The 21069-nt window shown below is 42.2% G+C and overlaps 1 protein-coding gene across 4 annotated transcripts in view; it reads left to right on the top strand.

The window, feature by feature from the left end:
- Positions 1–21069, top strand: part of adgrb3 (adhesion G protein-coupled receptor B3) — a 224876-nt gene that overhangs the window by 183853 nt on the left and 19954 nt on the right. For all 4 annotated transcript variants that reach the window (XM_066662037.1, XM_066662039.1, XM_066662038.1 and 1 more), the window contains one exon: positions 16156–16306. In XM_066662037.1, the coding sequence (XP_066518134.1) occupies positions 16156–16306 (151 nt within the window). The remainder of the gene's footprint in view (positions 1–16155; positions 16307–21069) is intronic.

Raw genomic sequence — 21069 nt, 5'->3', positions numbered from 1 at the left:
AATTATTTTTATTGCAATTATTCTGGAGTGAAGGAAAAGCATGGAGATGATTACATCATGGTCATTGTTACAGTTGCTGCATATGTATCACATGTGACCGAAGCAGCCTCGTATTTAACATGTAGGCCAATGTGGAATTAGAAGCCTTGCCCGAGGACTCTTGCTCCTGAGTAAGAAGCAAACCCCGGTCTCACACATAGAAGGCAGTTTTGTTACCCACCGCACTGTATCCACTGTACACACAGAGATCTAGATGTAGCCGTACACGCCCAAGAAAGAAAAAAAAACGCCTGTAAATTCACGAGTACAAAAGGGTGAGGACTAATTATTTGCTTGCTCACAGGGAACAGCACCATGCTAGCCTCGTTTGAGTAATCAGAAAATGAAAGCATGGCTCACTAGCGTGTCGGAGCTGACGTTTGTTAGCGACGCTTCTGTTTTGAAGTTACAGGGAACGACGTTGTTATCAGCCGATGGAGATTTGCTCAGAAGAGACTGTTATTTGAGCGCTGCCCACACAGATTGTGAGTGAGTCAACACTGTTACAGGAATGACACATTGCTCTGGCACACATACATTCCTTTTTTTTTTCCTCTCTATCTCTCTATGGGCCCTCATGGAGGAGAGCGGCCATTTTGGTGTTGCACTGCAAATTTTATTTTATTTTATATTTTAGTTTTTGCCGAAAAGCATTTACCATTCTACTGACTGAAACACTGCACCAGGGAAACGTCACCAGTTTTCGCCTGGTCGGATACTTATCGTAAATTATTTGTTTCCCCTCACCTTGAACATGGATCGCGTTTAAAGTGTTAGTCACGTTATTAATGTGACACCTTGCGCATTACCAGTTACGGCTCCAAGATGTACTACTGATGAGTTCGGACATTTAAGTGATAGGGAGAATACACACAGCTACATCATTATGACATCATAAAGTACAAGCTTTAATCATGTCTTTTATCAGCTCCGTGTATCCATTACTCCTGACAAAGATATCACTATCTACATCTGCATGCATTCTAATAATCCATAACATTTTCATATGCACCTTAATCAGAATCCACTTGTGCTTAATTAAAAAAGAAATCTCTTTTTTAGTTGACAGAGGTAGTGTGTCTGTAACACTATGTTTATTAAAAAGAATAATCACCATGTTAACATTTGAATCTGATCACTTCGGAAAACTATGCATATATTCTGGTCACCATAGCATCATAAAGAAAGTTTCTTGTTGTTATAGTAACGGTTTGTTTGCTAAGCCATTCTCTAAAAAGAGTACTGTCCAATCATAAAAAGCCAAGTAATGTTCAGCAGATATTTCTGAGGAGAGAAGTCAAAGGGTTCTAAAGTTTGAAGAAATAATAGATATAGAGAAAAATGCTACAATGATGACAATCTCAAAATACAAAGGTACAGAAAAGCTGATAACTTTTAGAGGTAACAGACGCCAATTCTGAGAAAAGAAATGTGCTAATCAAACAAATAAGCTGCTAATGTTCTCAGATTAAGAGACAGACCCCCTTAGAATCTTGAGCACATCGTTGTTAATGGATTTGGGATTATATGCAACAAACTTCTTAGACTGAACTTTGGAGATTTGGAAAAATTTAGCTACACATTTTCTCCGTAATCTCTCTAAAAGAATGGAATGGTAGACAACTTACTGAAAAGTCAGTTTTGATACTTAGTTCTGGATGCTCCTGTGTTATTTCCAGTGTTCCTTGTTTCCTGACAGTGGGAAACGAATAACACAATCTTGGTTTTGACTGGAAACGGTCAGTGTTATCCAGAGAATACATACTTAGCGTCCTCTCTGAACAGTTTTCTATAAACATACTCGCCTTGCCTTTGTTGTTCGCCGTGTCGATCTAGGCCACCGTGTCTGTGTGGGGATGAATCGAGGATTGTGGGTGCTTTGCTTGTGGCGGGCCATCACGAGGCCGATGTGCTGTCCATGGGTGGTAGTGCTGCTGAGCCTGGGGCTCCTCCTAATGCTGAGTTGATTTGAAGGCCTGTCAGTGGTAGTCACACACCATGTCATCCCACCCTTTCATTATGGGCGACATCGCCGCACCAAGTCGGGGCAAGAGACACATCCAGATTTCCCCCCACACTCCAAAAGCTAGGTGCCTCCGTACTGGGAGTTTGTTGGGATTTTTTTGTGTGTGTGTTTTTTGTAGAGTTTTTCTGTCATAAATTTTTTTTCCGCAGTGTTTTTTGATGTTCCACATATAAGTAACAACCATGAGGAAACATGTCTGCCATCTACCTGACTTTCTGGGACCAAAGGTTAGAATTGGGGGCATTTAAAAATACATTTTTGCGTGTAAATATGTGAGTATTGGTTTGGAGAACGTGCAGATTTTCTTCTTTTTTGTCTATTTCCTTTTCTGACTAAAAGCTTGTTGATAGTTTTACATGTTTATTGAACAAGTTTACAGCTGGACAAAAAAGGCAAGGCATGTTTACTGATGGTGCGATCACCTACAGTTATTTGTTGCTTTAGATATAAAAGGTACACAGAGGTTCATCAAGTAGCCCCAATGATCCTGTCTCGCCTGAATGATCAATTAACGCTACATTCATCCACCTTTGTAATATGTTCATTTAAATGTACCCAACGTTTCCTCAAGTAGGCCCAGCAGGCCAGTTTTGCCTGAATAGACCAAAATGTACAGGCCCATTTTTGATCATATGGTCCAACCAAAGAGAAGTTAGCCATGGGAAACAGTGCAGAGACAAGGCTCTCGCAGGTTTCTGCAGCATGGAGTCGGCAGTGAGCTGAATGAATTAGGGCTGAGCAGCACAGCGCCAGGCTGTACTGTCTCCATGGTGCAGTAGCTAAGGCTGCCCGGGCGTTGCATTTATTATTAGCTCTCTCTTTCTCTCCCTCTTTTTCTCTCCACTCTCTGGCACTAAAATATGTAATGCTAGTGTTTGTGCATAGCACAAAGGAGTGTCGATTTTAAAGGAACAGCACACAGCCTGGAGGAAAGCAGGGCAAGGCTAATTCAGTGAAAATCACCATCTGAATTCAAGGGAATATTATGATCGTTGTGGCCGACCAGGCACATTATTATTGTAAACAAACCAATTGGCATTGATGTGACAATATTACACTATTACCCATTGATATCCCTTTATCCTGCTGTGTATGCCGTTGATGGTGTTAGTCCAACTGACAAATGGTCACAGTGGATTGTAGGCAACAAACAACTGGCAACATGGAGATATGAGAACATGTGCTGAATAATGTGTGGAAGTTAATGTTCCTTTCAGTTTATATTAGTATCTATACAATGCCATGGGCTTTGTAACTAGCATTTTATTGTAGGTCACTGTGCAGTGGACATATCTCACACCTTGGGTTACGTCAGTCCCGAGTTACGATGTTTCGTGGTTACGACAAGCCTTGTTTCGACTTAAGTGGTTTCGCGTCGTAAATGTCGTAACGTGAACTTCGTGGTTGGTGTGCGCGGCGGAAGAATACACGGTTACGTGGCTCAGGACTGAGGAGGATAAATGTTAGGATAGGATAAGTGCATACAGTATGTTATTTACGTACAGTGTGTACGTATGTTCCGACTTACACCGAAAATCGGTTTACGACGTGACGTAGGAACGGATCAACGTCGTAAGTCGAGGACCCCCTGTATATGACATGTCACAAATCTATAAAAGGCTTTTTCCTACAAGCAGTGGTTTTAATAGCAGTGTCTAGGGTAAAATGGACAATACAAACATTGTATGACAACTAATGCTTGTGGGCATTAGTAAATACATATATCTTTATTTTTAATAAAGTAATTTGTTTAGAACTAACATGGATGACGTCTCCTACCAGTAACCTTGTAGTGACTATGGTAAATGATTTAATGAAACATTCATGTCAATCAAATCACAGTGTATTGGGAATACTGTCATAAGCTTCTCTGAAATATAAGGCTATTGCTTTATGAACACTTTATTAAGTACACATTCCTCCAGGAAGGGATTCTTTACATAAATTAACATGTTGTGCGCAAAACCATGTCTGACCAGCAGTAGCTTAGTTCACTTTATTAGATTTAATGGGAACACTGGTGTTTGCAGCAATGTGTTCTAAACAGATGAGATTCTGCTATTAATATTATTTTCTCTTTTAACTGTTTTTTCTCTAATGTCAATCCAAAGACAAACAAGCAGTAAAACCACCACCCGTCTTTGCCTGCCAGAGAGACTCAGAGGGAGGTTTTTTTTTTTTTAAACAAATCCATAGAGTCTGTCCACATCCCATTAGCAGCTCAAACGGGCTTATGGGAGCTCTCCACAATTTGGCATCCTGCTGGATCTCCGTCAGCGCTGAGGGATACAGTTAAATGAAAAAGTGCCTTTTACTTAAACTCCATGAAATACTTTATGTCTGAACAGACCGGGCACATAATCAAATGAAATCTTCCTGGTTGGCCAGATCAAGTGCTTGGAGTGACAGAACAGGGCAAGAAGCAAGAGGAACTTGAAGCTAGAGTCTGCTTTTTGGACCCAAGCTGTGTCTGATTTGAATTCGAGACCAATCAGGGTTGCATGTGAAGAGGTCTGGATTTCTGTTTTATTGTATTTTCCTCTAAATATGGTGTTTTAGTGCCTGAAGTGGTGGAAATCCCTGACATTTATCCATTTGATTAATTTAATAATGACTATAGCAAAATATAGGTGAGTTTATGTGGCCCCTTTGGACAGCTTTTCCATATTATATTAGCATTCAAATAATGGTGCTACACATTTCTTCTCCCATTCTTTGGCCATATTCCTTATTTTTCTATGCCGTTTTGCAATAAGTCATTTGGTAAATACACAATGCACAGCCTAACACCCATGATTAGTGGTCTAGTCTGTTAATCAGCTGTTTAACTGGCTATCTAATACAAAAATGCTAATAACTTGCTAGCCACTCAGTTTCAGTTCAATTTTATTCCATTTCTATTAGTACACTTTGTGATTCATAGGACTGGAATGATACCCTGTAGTGAATTAGTGTGTTAATACACAAGTTAATTGTTACTTGGTGGTCAAAAGTGTGTTAAAAGTGTTCAATCTGGCTCAGCCAATCAGATTTTAAGCCCAGAGCCAATTATAAATAAACCTCCAAAATCTAAGCAGTTGAGTCACCACTTTTGGAGGCATTTTTACACCATTACTCCTTTGGCTTCACTGACAGGGAAGACAACATCTGCCCACCAGCATTACCATACGAAGCGTGCTCTCAAAGGCGCACGTTCTCGCCACTTAGAAAACCATGTTATCAGCCCAAAATTAACGTTTTAAAGCTAACACAGTGTGACATAACATTTCACCAGCTTCATTTCACCAGCTGCTCTCAGTCTCCACAATACGCACACCCTCATCTTGACTAAAAGAGCTCAACTCTAATTGAAGCTGCTGTAAAGCTTTGCTTCTGTTTAACATCTCCTGCATTAAAGGGACGAGGGCTGCTGCCGGAGTCATCCTTTTGAGTTTGCCGTTGTTTTGGGAGTTTAAAGTTTAGAAGGCTGTCTGTTCTTATTCCAGCTGACAACCTTTCGCATTTGGGAGCTGGAGAACATGGATTTCAGGGGAGGAGTCTTGTACGTTGGTACCTTGCTAGATAAACTCTCCATTCCACACACTCTTACACACATTTTTAAAGGAGAGTTAGACCCATCTTGCAGACTTCATGTAGTAGTTTTTGCTATGAAATCAAAAATAACAATGGCAACAGTATGTAGAGAGTCTAAAAACCATTTTTTACAGAGATGTGCACACCAGTTGTGTGTTGGGTTGAACAGGCTTGAGCCATGGTTCCTTTAAAGCTTGTCCAACCTACTTAGCATTGTTTTGAATAAAACACCTTAGTGGCCAAGGCATGTATTGGTCATGTTCCCTATGGCTATATGTGACCTGACTTTCAGAATGTCAAGATAACAGAGATGCAGGACCAACACCGGGCCCACTCTGCATTAAGACTTGGAAGTACCAAACCTATATTTACAGAGACAAATCCCTTCATCTGCCGGGGCCTATTCATCATTAGTGTGTTCCATATTTGTTTGATCAATCGCTAAAGCTAGCGTCTGGCACTCATAACAGCCTTTACTTCTCTGGAGCTCAGGCTGTTGTGGCCTCTTTCAACAGGAAGATACTTTTTATTACTTCTTTCCCTGCAAGTACGAAACAATTTGGAGCACCAAGACAACATCGTCTTGTCTTCTAGGGGAAAGAGCAGATCAGTGGTTTTTCGGTGAACTGGAAAAACGGCATAAATACTTAAAATATACTGCACAGAAACTCTGTTCTTTGTTGTGGGAATTCTCCCAGCCTACAACAACTTTCTAATAATGCATTATACTGCGAACCTTTGAGAAAGCTTCCTCTCCATCTCCTCTCCACTCAGCCCTGTGAGCAGACTTCTCTGTTCTTTATTTTGTTTGGAGCCTTCTCTTTCTCTTTTTTTTAAAGCTGTGGATCGGTGTACATAGTCTTTATTAATTATATATGGTTTTAAGTGCCTTGCTTTAGGCCTTGTTCACTTGTTGAGTGCAGGGAAGGAAATGTTCATATCTTAATGGAGCAGCACCACATTTGTCATGAATATTAATAGGGGGGAAAGAGACTTATGTCAAAACAGTGACGACGACTTGCCAGACAGTGTGCATGTGTGTGTATTTCCGAGGCAGGAAGCGGGTGTACGTCACGTTAATTGGAGAACCAAAAAGCGCCCCTTACAATAATCTTTGACAAAGTGTGAATAAATGCTTGTTAAACTGGGATATTGTTGAACGACAGCAGAGTGGAACAGAGGTAAGTCTATTAGGTTTGAATGGTTGGGTCTGAATATTTAAAAGGATGCTAATTTGAAAAGTGTTTCCTGGAACACCCCGGGTGAGCGACATTATGAATAGAAATCAGCGTGTTTGCTTGTTTAGCCTTTTAGTAAAAAATAAAAATAAAAATAAATAAATAAATACATTTGAAGTAGAATAATGGCCTAAACAATCAAAGAATTAATTTCAAAAGTGCACTAGCACTTCAGCTAAGTGGGAATTGTCATTGCAAAGCTTCCCCCAGGGCCTCCACCACCTACTCCCCACCTAGTTCTGTCCGAGTAGTGCTTTTGTGTGTGAAAAAAAAAGCAGTTTATTTGACAAGAGGTGTTCATGGAGGGAAATGGTGCAGGCTAAATAGGCTCCTGTCTGATCAAACAAGGTTAGGAGAGCTGTTGACTTTGCTGCAGCTGAAGACACAAGAGAGGCCATTCTGAAGGTTCTGGTACTGATGTAGACATGTCTCCCCTTCAGTTCTTACACTGAAGTACAAAGACATGCATTAGTGAGGAACTTTATCGCCTGTGACCACTATTATAAAGAAATAGCTATTCACATGTTATCAAAACCTGGCTCTGACTTAACTCAAAACAAACGTTATTGTGATCTGATACAAATAACTTACATATGTGGACAACATGGTGGTGCAGCAGGTAGTGTCGCAGTCACACAGCTCCAGGGACCTGGAGGTTGTGGGTTCGATTCCTGCTTCGGGTGACTGTCTGTGAGGAGTGTGGTGTGTTCTCCCTGTGTCCACGTGGGTTTCCTCCGGGTGCTCCCACAGTCCAAAAACACATTCCACACACATTGGTAGGTGGATTGGCGAGTCGAAAGTCTCTGTGTGTGTGAGTGAATATATGAGTGTGTGTGTTGCCCTGTGAAGGACTGGTGCCCCCTCCAGGGTGTATTCCCTGCCTTGCACCCAATGATTCCAGGTAGGCTCTGGACCCCCCGCGACCCTGAACTGGATAAGGGTTACAGATAATGAATGCATTAATGAATGTGGACATTAACTGAAGTATCTATCAAATAATGCGTTTGTGGCCAGGGCTAGTTCATTATTTCTAGAACACACTTCAAAATTCTGATTATTCGGTTACAATACTGCACCTGTCTGTTATTTCCAAGAACCATTGTGGGTCGAACAACTGTGACCGACTAGGGGAATGAGTGACATACTGTACAAGGTGTGATCCTGCCTTGCAACCATTTTTTTTTGGGTAAACCCTGGACCCATTGCAACCTTTCATTCATTCATTATCTGTAACCCTTATCCAGTTCAGGGTCGCGGTGGGTCCAGAGCTTACCTGGAATCATTGGGCGCAAGGCGGGAACACACCCTGGAGGGGGCCCCATTGCAACCTTGATCAGGTTAAAGAGGTAATAGAAGACAAATAAATCAATATTACGCTGATAGTATAAGCCTCACTGAAAAATGTTAATTAAATTTGAAAAAACTTCAAAATAAAGACATTCTTCTCGTGGTCTCAGAGTACTGGACCCCGCTGAATTAGTAGAGCTTTGATGTTATGTCAGCGAAGGCATAAATTTAATGTCATCTTTCACCTGTATTCAAATTGGTTTCAATTTCAGGCCCTTGAACTTAATTTTTTTAGCACTAGCATCATCCTTCACAGGTGATCCTCTTTCTTCTTCATAAAAAGGCATTAATGAAGCAGTACTTTTATTAAAAAAAAAAAAAAACACCAAAGCTCAGTAGAAGCTCTGAGAGCACTTTCTTAAATCAAAGACTTTATGCTAATCAGATGCCCCCATCTCTGAGTCAGCCTCACAGGTTAAGCCGGGAAAACGTCTTTCCCAATTTCCAATTTAATTATGCAGCTTCCCATGAAGAACCCGGAGGCTTACGATGCATTACACACGCTGATGAGGTCAGGAGAGTCCAATCAAACCCGCAACTCCTCTGATAGGCAAAGAAGTGTGGTGTATCTGCCCCTTTTCCCAGAACCATTTCCTCAGAACTCAGCCTAGGGTAAAACTCAGGTTCGGGACTTCGTCTTGTATTATAGCGCAGGAGCGTGTATCATCAGGGTCATGAATAAGAAATGACAGTTTAATGGAATGCATTGTGTGGCGGGGCGGCACGGTGGCGCAGCAGGTGGCGCACCCTCCAGGGGCCTGGAGGTTGTGGGTTCGATTCCCGCTCCGGGTGACTGTCTGTGAGGAGTTGGTGTGTTCTCCCCGTGTCCGCGTGGGTTTCCTCCGGGTGCTCCGGTTTCCTCCCACAGTCCAAAAACACACGTTGCAGGTGGATTGGCGACTCGAAAGTGTCCGTAGGTGTGAGTGTGTGAGTGAATGTGTGTGTGTCTGTGTTGCCCTGTGAAGGACTGGCGTCCCCTCCAGGGTGTATTCCCGCCTTGCGCCCAATGATTCCAGGTAGGCTCTGGACCCCCCGCGACCCTAAATTGGATAAGCGGTTACAGATAATGGATGGATGGATGGATTGTGTGGCGAGACAGAAGAACGAGAACATTCATGACATGCTACAACAACTTGGGCTGCAGTTGTGGACAAAGTTCCAGGGCCAACTCTGAACATGAACACGTAAAACCTTGGAACTTCTCACTTTTCGTTGTGACAAACTGTCGGACAGCGTTACATAAAGTAGGATGCTTTGCTAATTCACTCAAGTTCCGAGTGCCAGAGCACAGACAGAGGCTTGCTAACTGGGTAACAACGGAAAACTAGCAGAAGCTAATCCGTGTGGAGGGTTCTCGGATGGTAAACCTGCCCTTTGTTTACAGAGTAGTCAAGCTGGTAGTTTGTTCCTTGCATTTTCCTTGAGACTTTGATGACTTGCTCAGTTGAGTTGTTGTGGTGCGTCAGTGTCAAGGAAGAACACAATGTGATTCACCGGTCCTGAGTTATGGCTTATGGCTTAATTACGTTTTTGAATTTTAAGAGGTGCTATATGCGAGAAGCAAATGACACTTCAAGGTCCTTTGATGACAGACTCTAGTTGAAGTGAACTTGTATAACGCTCTGTTGTTATGCTATTATTGAAGGTTCTGACAACTAAAATGTACCTGTGTTATAGCTGTTGACAATTATGAAGTGTAATTTGACTGTAATTCTTAGGGATTGCAAAGATGTACACAGCTTACCCCTCAAAGTGAATGCTACACTAAGCAGATCTCATGCTCCTGTTCCAGAGGATGGTGATATGTCGAGATAAAGCAGAGGAAGATTGTTCACTGTTCCTATGGCAGCCTGGGCTTCTGCCTTTGTAGCTACTGACGCAACAGCCTGGTCTCCATATTTTCACACGAGCACCTTCAGAGCATTCCAGTTTGCTTGAAAGACCATTTTCCAGGTACCGTTCTGTACTAAGACTGTACGATTTACCTCCTCAAGACACAACCATATAAGGAACATCTCGATGAGGAGTGAAAAGGGTCTTGATGTTTTAAAGAACACTGCTGTCCTGGTTCGTAAGTGCCTGGATAAGAGGCAGCTTCCACTGGTTTTGTGGTGTGTGTTTTTATTTGGTAGGTTATAGAAGCCATTTGCATGTGCATACAAACATTATCAACCCTATTCAAATGAGCATGTCTGGCCCCTCCCTCCCCTCAGTACTCGTCATAGTGAATCTCTGCTATTAAAACAAGCTTCCGTCCTATAACCACCCCCCCCTCCACACACCACATACACACACAGCCCTACCCTCCGCCACCCCCACTTCCTCCTACATCAGTCACATCGGACTTTAACCATGCTCCCAAACTCTGTTCCTCTGTTGCCATGGATACAGACATGGTGGGCTCAACATCTCCCAGCAATTTGCCTTTGTAAAGGGCAGCACGCACTCTGGATTTCAGAGAAGGCTCTGCACCGCCCCCCCTCTTTTCACTTCATTTAGCCATATTCATGCACCCAGAGTTTTTATTATTATTATTATTATTATTATTATTATTGTTATTATTATTATTCGACCAGTTCAGTCTCCACATTGTGTGTTTGTGTGAGAGAGATCTTGTTTACTGCTTCAGATGAACTCTATTTCCTTGGTTCCATTTTATTAATCAGACACGTTTCCCTGTTCCACCTTAAATGATGCCACGTTCGTGAGCCTGCATCATTTAAGGTGGACGGGACAGTTAGACTAAAAACTGAACAGGTCGTCCTAAGTTTTCTGCTTAATTAAGTATCTATTAAGGCATTTCCATTATTTCTCAGCTTCGTGTTCAAATGATTTTCCTTTCCTTAAAGGGGGCAGGGGGTGGCACGGTGGTGCAGCAGGTAGTGTCCAGGGACCTGGAGGTTGTGGGTTCGATTCCCGCTCCGGGTGACTGTCTGTGAGGAGTTGGTGTGTTCTCCCTGTGTCCGCATGGGTTTCCTCCGGGTGCTCCGGTTTCCTCCCACAGTCCAAAAACACACGTTGGTAGGTGGATTGGTGACTCAAAAGTGTCCGTAGGTGTGAGTGAATGTGTGTGTGTCACCCTGTGAAGGACTGGCGCCCCCTCCAGGGTGTGTTCCTGCCTTGCGCCCAATGATTCCAGGTAGGCTCTGGACACACCGCGACCCTGAACTGGATAAGGGTTACAGATAATGAATGAATAAAGCGGGCAGCCATTACTTTCTGGTGCCTGCACCATTTAAGGTGGAATGGGATAATTTGGAGAAAAGCTGAGCAGCTTTGTAATGTTAAAGAACATAGAGCAGATCGTTAACGGTGCTCTCTGACATAATGACATAGGGAATTAATAACCACAATGTCTAACTGTGGTTGTCTTGAAGGTGCTCCTTAATTAAAAGCAATTTCCAAAATTGGTCACATTATCTGGACTTGTCATAATATAACAATGTCTAGACTTCTGTTTATATGAATAGGACTATTGCGTATTAGTTAATAATATGTTCAACAACATATTTGCCTTTGTCAACAAATTACACCTCAATGCTGCACCTCCCCCTTCCCCCAGGTGTTGGTCGGCCCCTAGGGTCCTTTATTTTGGGAAACTGTCACTTTATATTATGGCTAGCAACATGCAAATATGACCATGCTTACTATTCCTCCTGTGTGTTTCCCATGAAGAACACTAGTGGTATCTGAGCAGTATTAATGAGTTGGTGATGAATATGCAAAATATGACCATGCGCACATGTCCTTGTAGCTTTTTTCTATTAGTAGCCACATTAACGCTGTTCCTTGTGTTTCTTTATGCACTGATAACCCCCTACAATATCTGGCCTTGCAGTGAATTTAAAGCCTTGTCTAAGTCTGCAGTCAGTATATATAGAGCAGTGTGTAGATCAGCTCTCTTGTTTTTGGCCAAGTGCTCCCATGGGATTCTTCTCTCACAGTCCAGCAGCTGGGCTGAGAGACTGGAGTTTCATAGCAGCACAGAAGCCTCGTCACACACCCCGCCTGTCTAACGAGGCCTCTCTCTCTCTCTCTCTCTCTCTCTCTCTCTCTCTCTAACACACACACACACACAGCCTTTGAGCTCCTCTCTCTGTGTCCCAAGTGATGTCAAGCAGCCTCACTTCAGTTCAGTTCACCTCTCTCTCTCTCTCTCTCTCTCTCTCTCTCTCTCTCTCTCTCTCTCTCTCTCTCATGATGTCTGTGCAGCACATACAGTAGTAATCATGTGTGTGTGTGTGTGTGTGTGTGTGTGTGTGCATACCTGCATTTGTATGTGAGTTTTTGAGTGGGCGTTCGTTGTTTCCCTGGACTGTAATTGGCCGTCTGTAGGCAGGCATCTGTCACTTTGTGATGCTTGCTCTGTGCATGATGTGTTGTGCGGTGTTGCATTCCCTCCATAATGGGCACCCCAAAGCCTCCATGCACCTTAGGATAAAGAGAAAGCAAATTGGACTTGTGGAAGCTGGACATTGTTCCTTTTCTCTGAAGCAGTCAATGGATGAATGAACATGGAACGTAAACGCTGTTTAAAGCTTTTGAGGGAGGAGGATTGAATAAAAAAAATGCTACTATAGTTATGCCATCTGTAATTACCACAAGGCCATATGGCACTGAGGTGCTGCCATGTCTAAGGCAGTAGGAGCCATGCCCTTTAGTCAGCTCTGCAGTAGAGGTGCTCCTGGCTTGATGCTTCAGTGGGAATTTGTTCAAAAATAACAAGAATATATATTAAAAAATAGTGTTGGTGTTCTTTCATTTGCAAATTAATATTTCGTGTCCTTCCTGTGAATCGGCATACGGAGTTTTCTAAGAATTATTTAATATATATATATTTTTGGCTACACTTCTTTATTGGACCTTAAAAGAAAATGTTCAGGGCACACAGTGAGCCTTGCCAAGCAAAGAAGAGGAGAAACACACACACACACTACTGTTGATGAGGGTTTTATATAATATTGCCATTATGCAAGAGTGCTATGATAATTAAACTTGGCATGTACATTTTGCCTCTTTTGCTGTCACTGAGAGTAAAAGTAGCAGCCAACGTTCCATCCATTCCATTTACTGATTATATGAGCATACACCACTCAGCCATAACATTAAAACTACTGATCGTTTCATTATAACGGTACCTTTCAAATGTTGGCGTATGTTCGGCAGCAAGTGAAGAGTTAGTTCTTGAGCTGGTGTGTTGGAAGCACTGGGATCTGTGAGACAAGGGCCACATTCTGGAGGCTAGATGCCTGGGTCAGAGCTTCTCCAAAACTGCAAGACTTTCAGGGTGACCCTGGTATTCAGAGGTTAGTACCTACCAAATGTAGTCCCAATTAGGAATACCAGTGAACCACACATGTCCATGGGTGCTACAGGCATGTGGAGGAAAGCCTAGGCCATGGGGTCAGACCCCACAAAAGAGCTAGTGTACAGGTGATGACGGCTGTGGTACGTTTTTGTGGACGCAGTGTATCCCAGCTTGCAGCATATGGAGCTGCACAGCCACAGACCTGTCAGAATGTCCATGCTGACCAGAAATAGCTACAACAGGGCATGTAGGCATCTGAACTGCACTGTGAAACAAAGGGTTCAAGGTGTTTGACATGGCATTTAAATTCCCCAGATCTCCCCCAGTTTGATCGAGCATATGTGGGATGTGCTGAAAGAAAAAGTCTAAGGCGTAGAAGTGGGCTTTGTAACTTAGAGGACTTAAAAGGATCTGCTGCTAACACCTTGGTGCCAGACACCACCGGTCAGCTTCAGGGGTCTTGTGAGGTCCACGGGTCTGAATGGTCACCTACACACCTGTATTTTTTAAGGGATTGCAGAGGTAATAGTTTGGTAAGAAAAACTTTATTGCTTACACTTTTCAGTAAATGGCCAATAGACTACATTTGTATATTTACTGCTCTCACACATGGCTTTCTAGTTCAGAATCTGCTAAATTTAGCGCTGTGTTGGAATTCAGGTCTGGTGTAGTCTGAATAATATTCCTGTGGCATAGAATAGAATGTTAGTTTTCACTTTTTCTTCATCTTTGTAACACAGGCAACTGAACGTTGTCTAACAGGGTGAACACAGTCCAGAACGCTGCTCGCTAACAGTGAATAGCTAGCATTTAGCGGCAAAAACAAAGAGCTGTTTACTATCAAACTGAAATATATATATATATATGAATGAACAATTCATATGTGATGAACAATTAATAAACAATGTCACTGAATTACTGAAATTGATTAAATATTTGTTATAATTACATGAAGCTAATCATGCTAACTTTGGCTACAAGTGTCTGTTCACTGTGTACGGCCTATTTACTGCTATTCACTGCCAAATTAGCATGTTTAGTGAAAGTATTCTCTAAATAAAATTTTATTTGCATTCTGATAGACTTCAAAAGGAACTCTTTAAAGAAATAATAATAAAAAAAAGAACTAATCATCTACACACAAATACCAAGGTCAAAAATGCTGCTCCCTTTTTTATTTTTCACTTCAGTGGTAGTGCGTATTATTTTATTATCATGAAGTTGTTTCAGCTTGAATAAAGCTTCAAGAATGAGAAGTATGCCTTTCATTTGGCATCTAATTCAGCATCTGGGTGTTCTCCAATTAACACTGGTGGATATATTAGTTTTTGAGTAATGGTGCATAAACTGCAATCAAAAACAGCAGCAGACTGGGATGGCGGTCTTGACTGACTTACATAATGTTGACAAAAAGAACCAGATTTACTCACCAGAGTGAGATAGCAGTGTTTTTTTTTTGTTTTGTGCAGCTGCAAAACCCTTCTCCATCCTTGCCTCTCCCTGAGAAGGCATGACCTTGAGTCACATGGCTCAAGACTATATCCCTTGCATACAAATGAATGCACTTGCAGAGTGATCCAAGAGCAACTCAAGGCCCTTTTGGGATCTCCAGCCCCTCCCTCGTTGAACTAGTGGTCCTCTGGGTGTAATCAAATACCTCAGCCCAAGAGCTAAGCCAATAGGTTGTGAGTCGGAGATGGATTGTGAGGTTGTTGCAGAACGAGTTTTGAGGAAGGTTTTAGTAAATGAAAGTGATCCCTTACTTTAGCCAGTCAGAAAACAAGGAGAATTCAAGCAGCATCCAGGAAGTCTTGTTGCTCGTTTATTTTAAATCATATTTTACAAGGTAGGAAAACGCCAGCTGCTCTTTACAACATTCATTATGAATGAATTAGCACAACTCAAGCATTTTTCATGAACAAGGATATTTAATGATTTACTCAGTACATGACCAAACTCAGTTTGGTCATGGCTAGTTCATCTTCCCCATCATTCAGTGCAACCAAACTGGAACTGTGAGGGCTAGTACATGTTATCTCTGAGACTAATAAATCAGAAAATGCATTTGATCTAAGTGCTGCTACAGTAGCAGCAGTGGAGCGCTCGATGCACTTGGAGGCAACCTTCTGAATCTTTTTCAGTGGCTAGAAGATAAGGAAAAGATTTTTGGCCAATCCCAATGAAGCTTAAAGCAGATATTTGTAGTGCTGCTAGAGAAGACCCATTGGAAGAACGTTTGATAGGATGGTTTAAAAATAATAATAATAATAAATCCAGACACCAATTTAAGGTCTTTGCAGGTGTGGAACACCAAAGAACACTCTGAGATATGATTTCTCCGAGTGTATTATCCAAAACTCAAGTCTGGTGCTGGTTGGATCTATAATATGTGGCATCCCCAAGGTAAAAGCAGTTAGCTCTCACTTAAAATGGTGCCAGTTGTTTAACAATGGAGTATCCGGATAGGTCGGTGTCCTAACACCATGTTCAAATGGCTTAGTGCTTAGACTACACAAGCTCCATTTCGGGTTTCTGCTGTTAAGGCCAAGTCTCAGTGCCAAAGACTAATCTCCTGTGGCCCTGGCAGAAGTTTAATATGTCTCTCTCTCATTTGTTATCGACAGGGTGTCTGCACAATGACGACGGCCTTTCTGCACTTTTTCTTTCTGGCCTCGTTCTGCTGGGTTCTGACTGAGGCTTGGCAGTCTTACATGGCCGTGACGGGGAAAGTGCGCACCAGGCTCATCCGGAAACGATTCCTCTGTCTGGGATGGGGTGAGTGTCTATTTCTCTTTCTCTCTCGTTCTCTCTCTCCATCTCTCTCTCTGTGCCATACACTCTCTGGGATGCAGTGTGCTTGAAGAGCTGTTAGTCCCCGGGGAGTATTTGGATTGCCTCTGGGCTGCACAAATGTGTCCTGCCTCTCAGTTCTCTCTATCAGAGCACCACTGTACCTACCTGTGTGACGGATAGGATAGAGCTCAGCCTGCTGCGGTACGGCTTTGAAAAGGACCAAGAAGCTTTCTTCTCAGGGGTCCTTTTTCGCCATCTGCGTCTTTTCTTTAGCACCTCAAAGTGAAGTGAAGAGGCGTTACGATTTGAATTTATACAGTGGCATCAGGTCCATGTGATTTATATGAAATTAAAGGAAAACTCCAGAGTTTTTCAACCTAATCTCTCTCTCTGTCTCAGCTGCACTGGTGGCATAGGGTCAGTTACCACGGGCAATAATTTCTCTGTACTGAAAGAACAAAAACCCATTGACTCACTAACTCGTTTTACAGTGCTGTGCAAAAGTCACACACCCTTCGTTTAATTCATTCCCACCTAAAACGGCCGTTAAATATGAGTTATCCATTCATCGGGAGGTATATTTTAGAGGGGACTGGAACAATGCTTTCACAGGTTTTAGAAACGTGACTCCTGACTGTGTAAGATCTGGTAAACCGTCAAACGTATCCCCATCAGAAAAACAGTACAGGAACCTTTATATTTACGGCTTCCTCCCACAGTGGAAAGAAACACATGCTGGTAGGTATCCTGGATGTTCAAGAATGTCCTCAGGTGTGAGTGTAAGAGATTGTGTATTGGACTAGAGCCCTGTGAAGGGTGTATTTCTGCCTTGTGCCCAATGATCCCGGGTAGGCTCCAGACCCATCGCAAACCTGAAAAGGCCAAAGTGGTTACAGAAAATACACATGACCTACTTTACTTTCTAATTTCAACTTAGAAAAACCTCGCCTCTTGTACCTTCCTCTTTTTTTTTGGTCCATTTTGCTCTGCTTTTTATTTATTTATTATTTTTTAAATTTCTCTAGAGCTGAACAAAGTATGCTGTACTGCAGTGAAGGGAGGGGTGGTGGTTATAATAAATGCTGCATATTTGATAAATTAATCCAGTAAGCCCTGCACTCCTCCGGACACCGGTTGGAGGACCCTTCACTTTAAACTGCCCTTTAAGAGTAGGAAAAAAGAAGAAGAAGAAATGAAAGAAACAGAAATCAAATTGATTACAAAAGAGCTTGTGCTCATTCTTCTAGTTACCTAGCAACAAACATGGCAGTACTTCCATCATTGCAGTGCTCTAGTGCTTGGAGAGGAGACCATGAGAAAAGACAGTAAAAAAAAATAATATTGTGGAAAGTGCATTGATGCTATTGTATCTTTTCTCCACTGTGTACAGATATCACTAGGAAACATGTACAGATTAAGCACATATATCACAGTTAAAGGTATAATGTAATGCAAGATAGTTCCCATTTAAATATTTCAAGAGAAATAAGGTTTTAACGGCCAGACATGGAGCATTACTGGAGTGTTTTGTATTAGCGCTAACCCCCTAACCATGGATTTACAATGGTAATGGTTGTGGAATTAGACATGACATCCGCTTCAATGAACTTGTTGCTCCTGCTTTTGTACCACTCCGTCATATGACTTCCTTAACAACAGTTGCTAAGCAGTAAATGTGAAGAGGCAAAGCAAAGGAACTGGATGATACTGTCGCCTGCTGTATTATGACAGGTCTGTTCCAAAGTCTGCCTCCAGCATGAAAGGACAGGAAATAGGACCTGCATTTCAATCAACTGTCACGCAAGGCCTGTTTGTAACCAGCTGTTCATGGTTACACACTCTGCCAACACACACACACTCACATATGTGGAAGCCACCAACTTGTTTCGGCATACACTGTCCATTTTGTCACTCCAGTGACCATAGGTGCACTTTGATGTTCTGCAATTACAGGATGTAGTCAATCTGTTGTACAGCACACTATGGCTGGACGATACGGCCAACATTTATATCACAATATTTTTGCTTAATTTTGGTCGATACAATAAAATTCCAGCATTAATATGAACAGTATAGAATCCACTGAAAGACACCCACCAAGGATAAACATCACCATCAAGCGTAAACCTATTGGTTTTGTCAATATTCATGTTTTTATACTAAATTTTAAACTTGAGTGTGAGGAACTGACAACAGTGCCCTGTAATTAATATCAGTCGGTGACAGATGTTGTAAATATTATATATTGAAATACTGTAAAGCTGTTGTGCGGTGCGGTGGTGCAGCAGGTTAGTGTTGCAGTCACACAGCTCTAGGGACCTGGAGGTTGTGGGTTCGAGTCCCGCTTCAGGTGAGTTTGGTGTGTTCTCCCTGTGTCTGCGTGGGTTTCCTCCCATAGTCCAAAAACACATGTTGGTAGGTGAATGTGTGAGTGTGTGTTGCCCTGTAAAGGACTGGCGCCCCCTCCAGGGTGTATTCCCGTCTTGTACCCAATGATTCCAGGTAGGCTCTGGACCCACTGCGACCCTGAACTGGATAAGCGCTTACAGATAATGAATGAATGAATGAAAAGGTGTTTAAATTTCGCATTGTTGTTGTAACATTATATATTGGTTGCACACAATGGAATTTGTTCTCTACATTTAACCCAATCCGTGCAGTGAAACACACATTACACCCCCCCGCAGCAGTGGGCAGTCCTAGCCACTGAGCCCAGGGAGCAGTTGGGGGTTAGATGCATTGCAAGGTACTTCAGTCATCTGACTCTGGGAGTCGAACCAGCAACCTTCCGCTTTCAAGGCCAGTTCCCTAACCACCAGTAATGCCAATGGCTGTCCAAACAGATATAGATATATAATTATTGTCCAGCCTTATTTCATACTAAATTACATATTCATGTCTTTACTATTTCTTTATAAGACTGTGATTGAAGTTCAGTGATTCTTTGGGCTGTTTAGGTTAGGAGCGATTGCTCTTTTCCATTTTCCTGCCCTCTACCTGTCCAGATACTGAACGCGACCTTTGTAGTAAATGCAGAAGCAGTCGTGACGTTATGGACATGCAGTTCAGTTTGCTGCTGAACTAGGGGTGGGTGATTAATGCCATGGAGTGCGTTCGCAGGACTCAGTTGCGTTATGAATCCCAGTGGAGTGAGGGAAGATGTGGGGGCGAGAGGAGGATGACCACTGGGCTTCTGCTTGGCTCCTCTGAGCAAACTGATTGCATCAATAAATCCTGCTGGGGAGGGAAAGTGTTAATATTCAGAGCACGGTGACAGCAGAATGAAGGCTTTCATAGAAGCAATCCACCCTGAAACCAGAAGTGTGTGTGTGTGTGTGTGTGTGTGTGTGTGTGTGTGTGTGTGAGAGAGAGAGAGAGAGAGAGAGAGAGAGAGAGAGAGAAATTCCCATGTTGCACATTGATCTCAGCTCAACACCCATGTTTAATTCTCTTCTGTAAGCTATCCGCCATTGTCTTTCTCCCTCTATTGAAGCAGCCACTTTAATTGTCTTCCGCTCTTGTGTTTTAATACTCCAGAGCCGGGAAGAGCTTAATGCGTACACATAGACTTAATACAGACATTAATACAAATGTTTAAGGTGATGAAGCACTGCACATTTCCAGTGGAAAATCAGTAAGACTCAAACAATCATTCACTCTAATAGCAGTAACCTCTTGAGGTTTTCACCAGTCAAAACTAAAGCATAGTGGACATGTTTAATTAGGTCTCATCTGAAGCTTATTGGAATAAGTGTGAAATCAGAACTCACCTCATTCTGCCATAGTACAATAACTCCTCTTCTACTTTCACACACAAATGTGTCATCAGCTGTATCACTTCTGAGTTACGTCCGGTCACACACTAGTTGATTGAGAAGCTTTCGAACTGTGTTGATATTTCACAATAAGAGCACACCTCTTTTTTCCCTGCAGCTGTCCTTATTATATGTTTCACCACTAAATTAGGGCTGGACGATACGGCCAACATTAATATCACTAAATTTATGTGATATAATTCCGATATTGATATGAACGGTATAAAACCCACCGAAAAATGTTCAAGAACAAACAAGAAATGTGACATTACCAACATAAAAACATAAACCTCTTGGCTTTGTCAACTTTAATATTTTAAACTAAGTTTTAAATTGAGCGCTGAACTGACGACAGTGGCCTGTGACAGATGTAAATAATGTGTATTGAAATATTGAAAATGTCATATTGTTATTGAAACTATTTCTATTGCGATATATTGATGTTGAAACTTCAGCTCATGTTTCACACCAATTAACTTCAGTCTTCAGTTTACTTCGAGATACTCTGATGCTAATGTAGGGTGACCAGACATGTCCTCTGTTTTAGACTTAAAAAAATGTCCGGGCGGAATTTCACAAACGTCCGGGATTTTGTTTTTCTAGAGCTTACATAGAACTTCCAGAAGTTTCGTTCACAAACTAGTCCCGCCCTCCCCTACTCCGATTGGTTCGCTTGAGTGAGAAGGGGGCGTGGTGAAGTAGCCTAAAATCTTCTGATTGGACGGTCTGACTGTAGAGCTACCGTTATTGGTCGATAACCTTCTCTGTAAACATTTAATTGGTCAGTCTGGACGTCAGTAGTCACCCCCCCCCCACACACACACACACACACTCCCCCTTTTTCACCATCTCAGATCTGGTCACCCTAGCTAATACCAATTAGAATCATGTATAAATTGTACTCGTTTTCACTGTTATAAACCCGCAAAT

Source organism: Hoplias malabaricus, chromosome 2, assembly GCF_029633855.1.
Source record: "Hoplias malabaricus isolate fHopMal1 chromosome 2, fHopMal1.hap1, whole genome shotgun sequence".
NCBI lineage: Eukaryota > Metazoa > Chordata > Actinopteri > Characiformes > Erythrinidae > Hoplias > Hoplias malabaricus.
The sequence above is the reverse complement of the archived record's forward strand: the minus strand, read 5'-3'. Positions and strand labels throughout refer to the sequence as shown.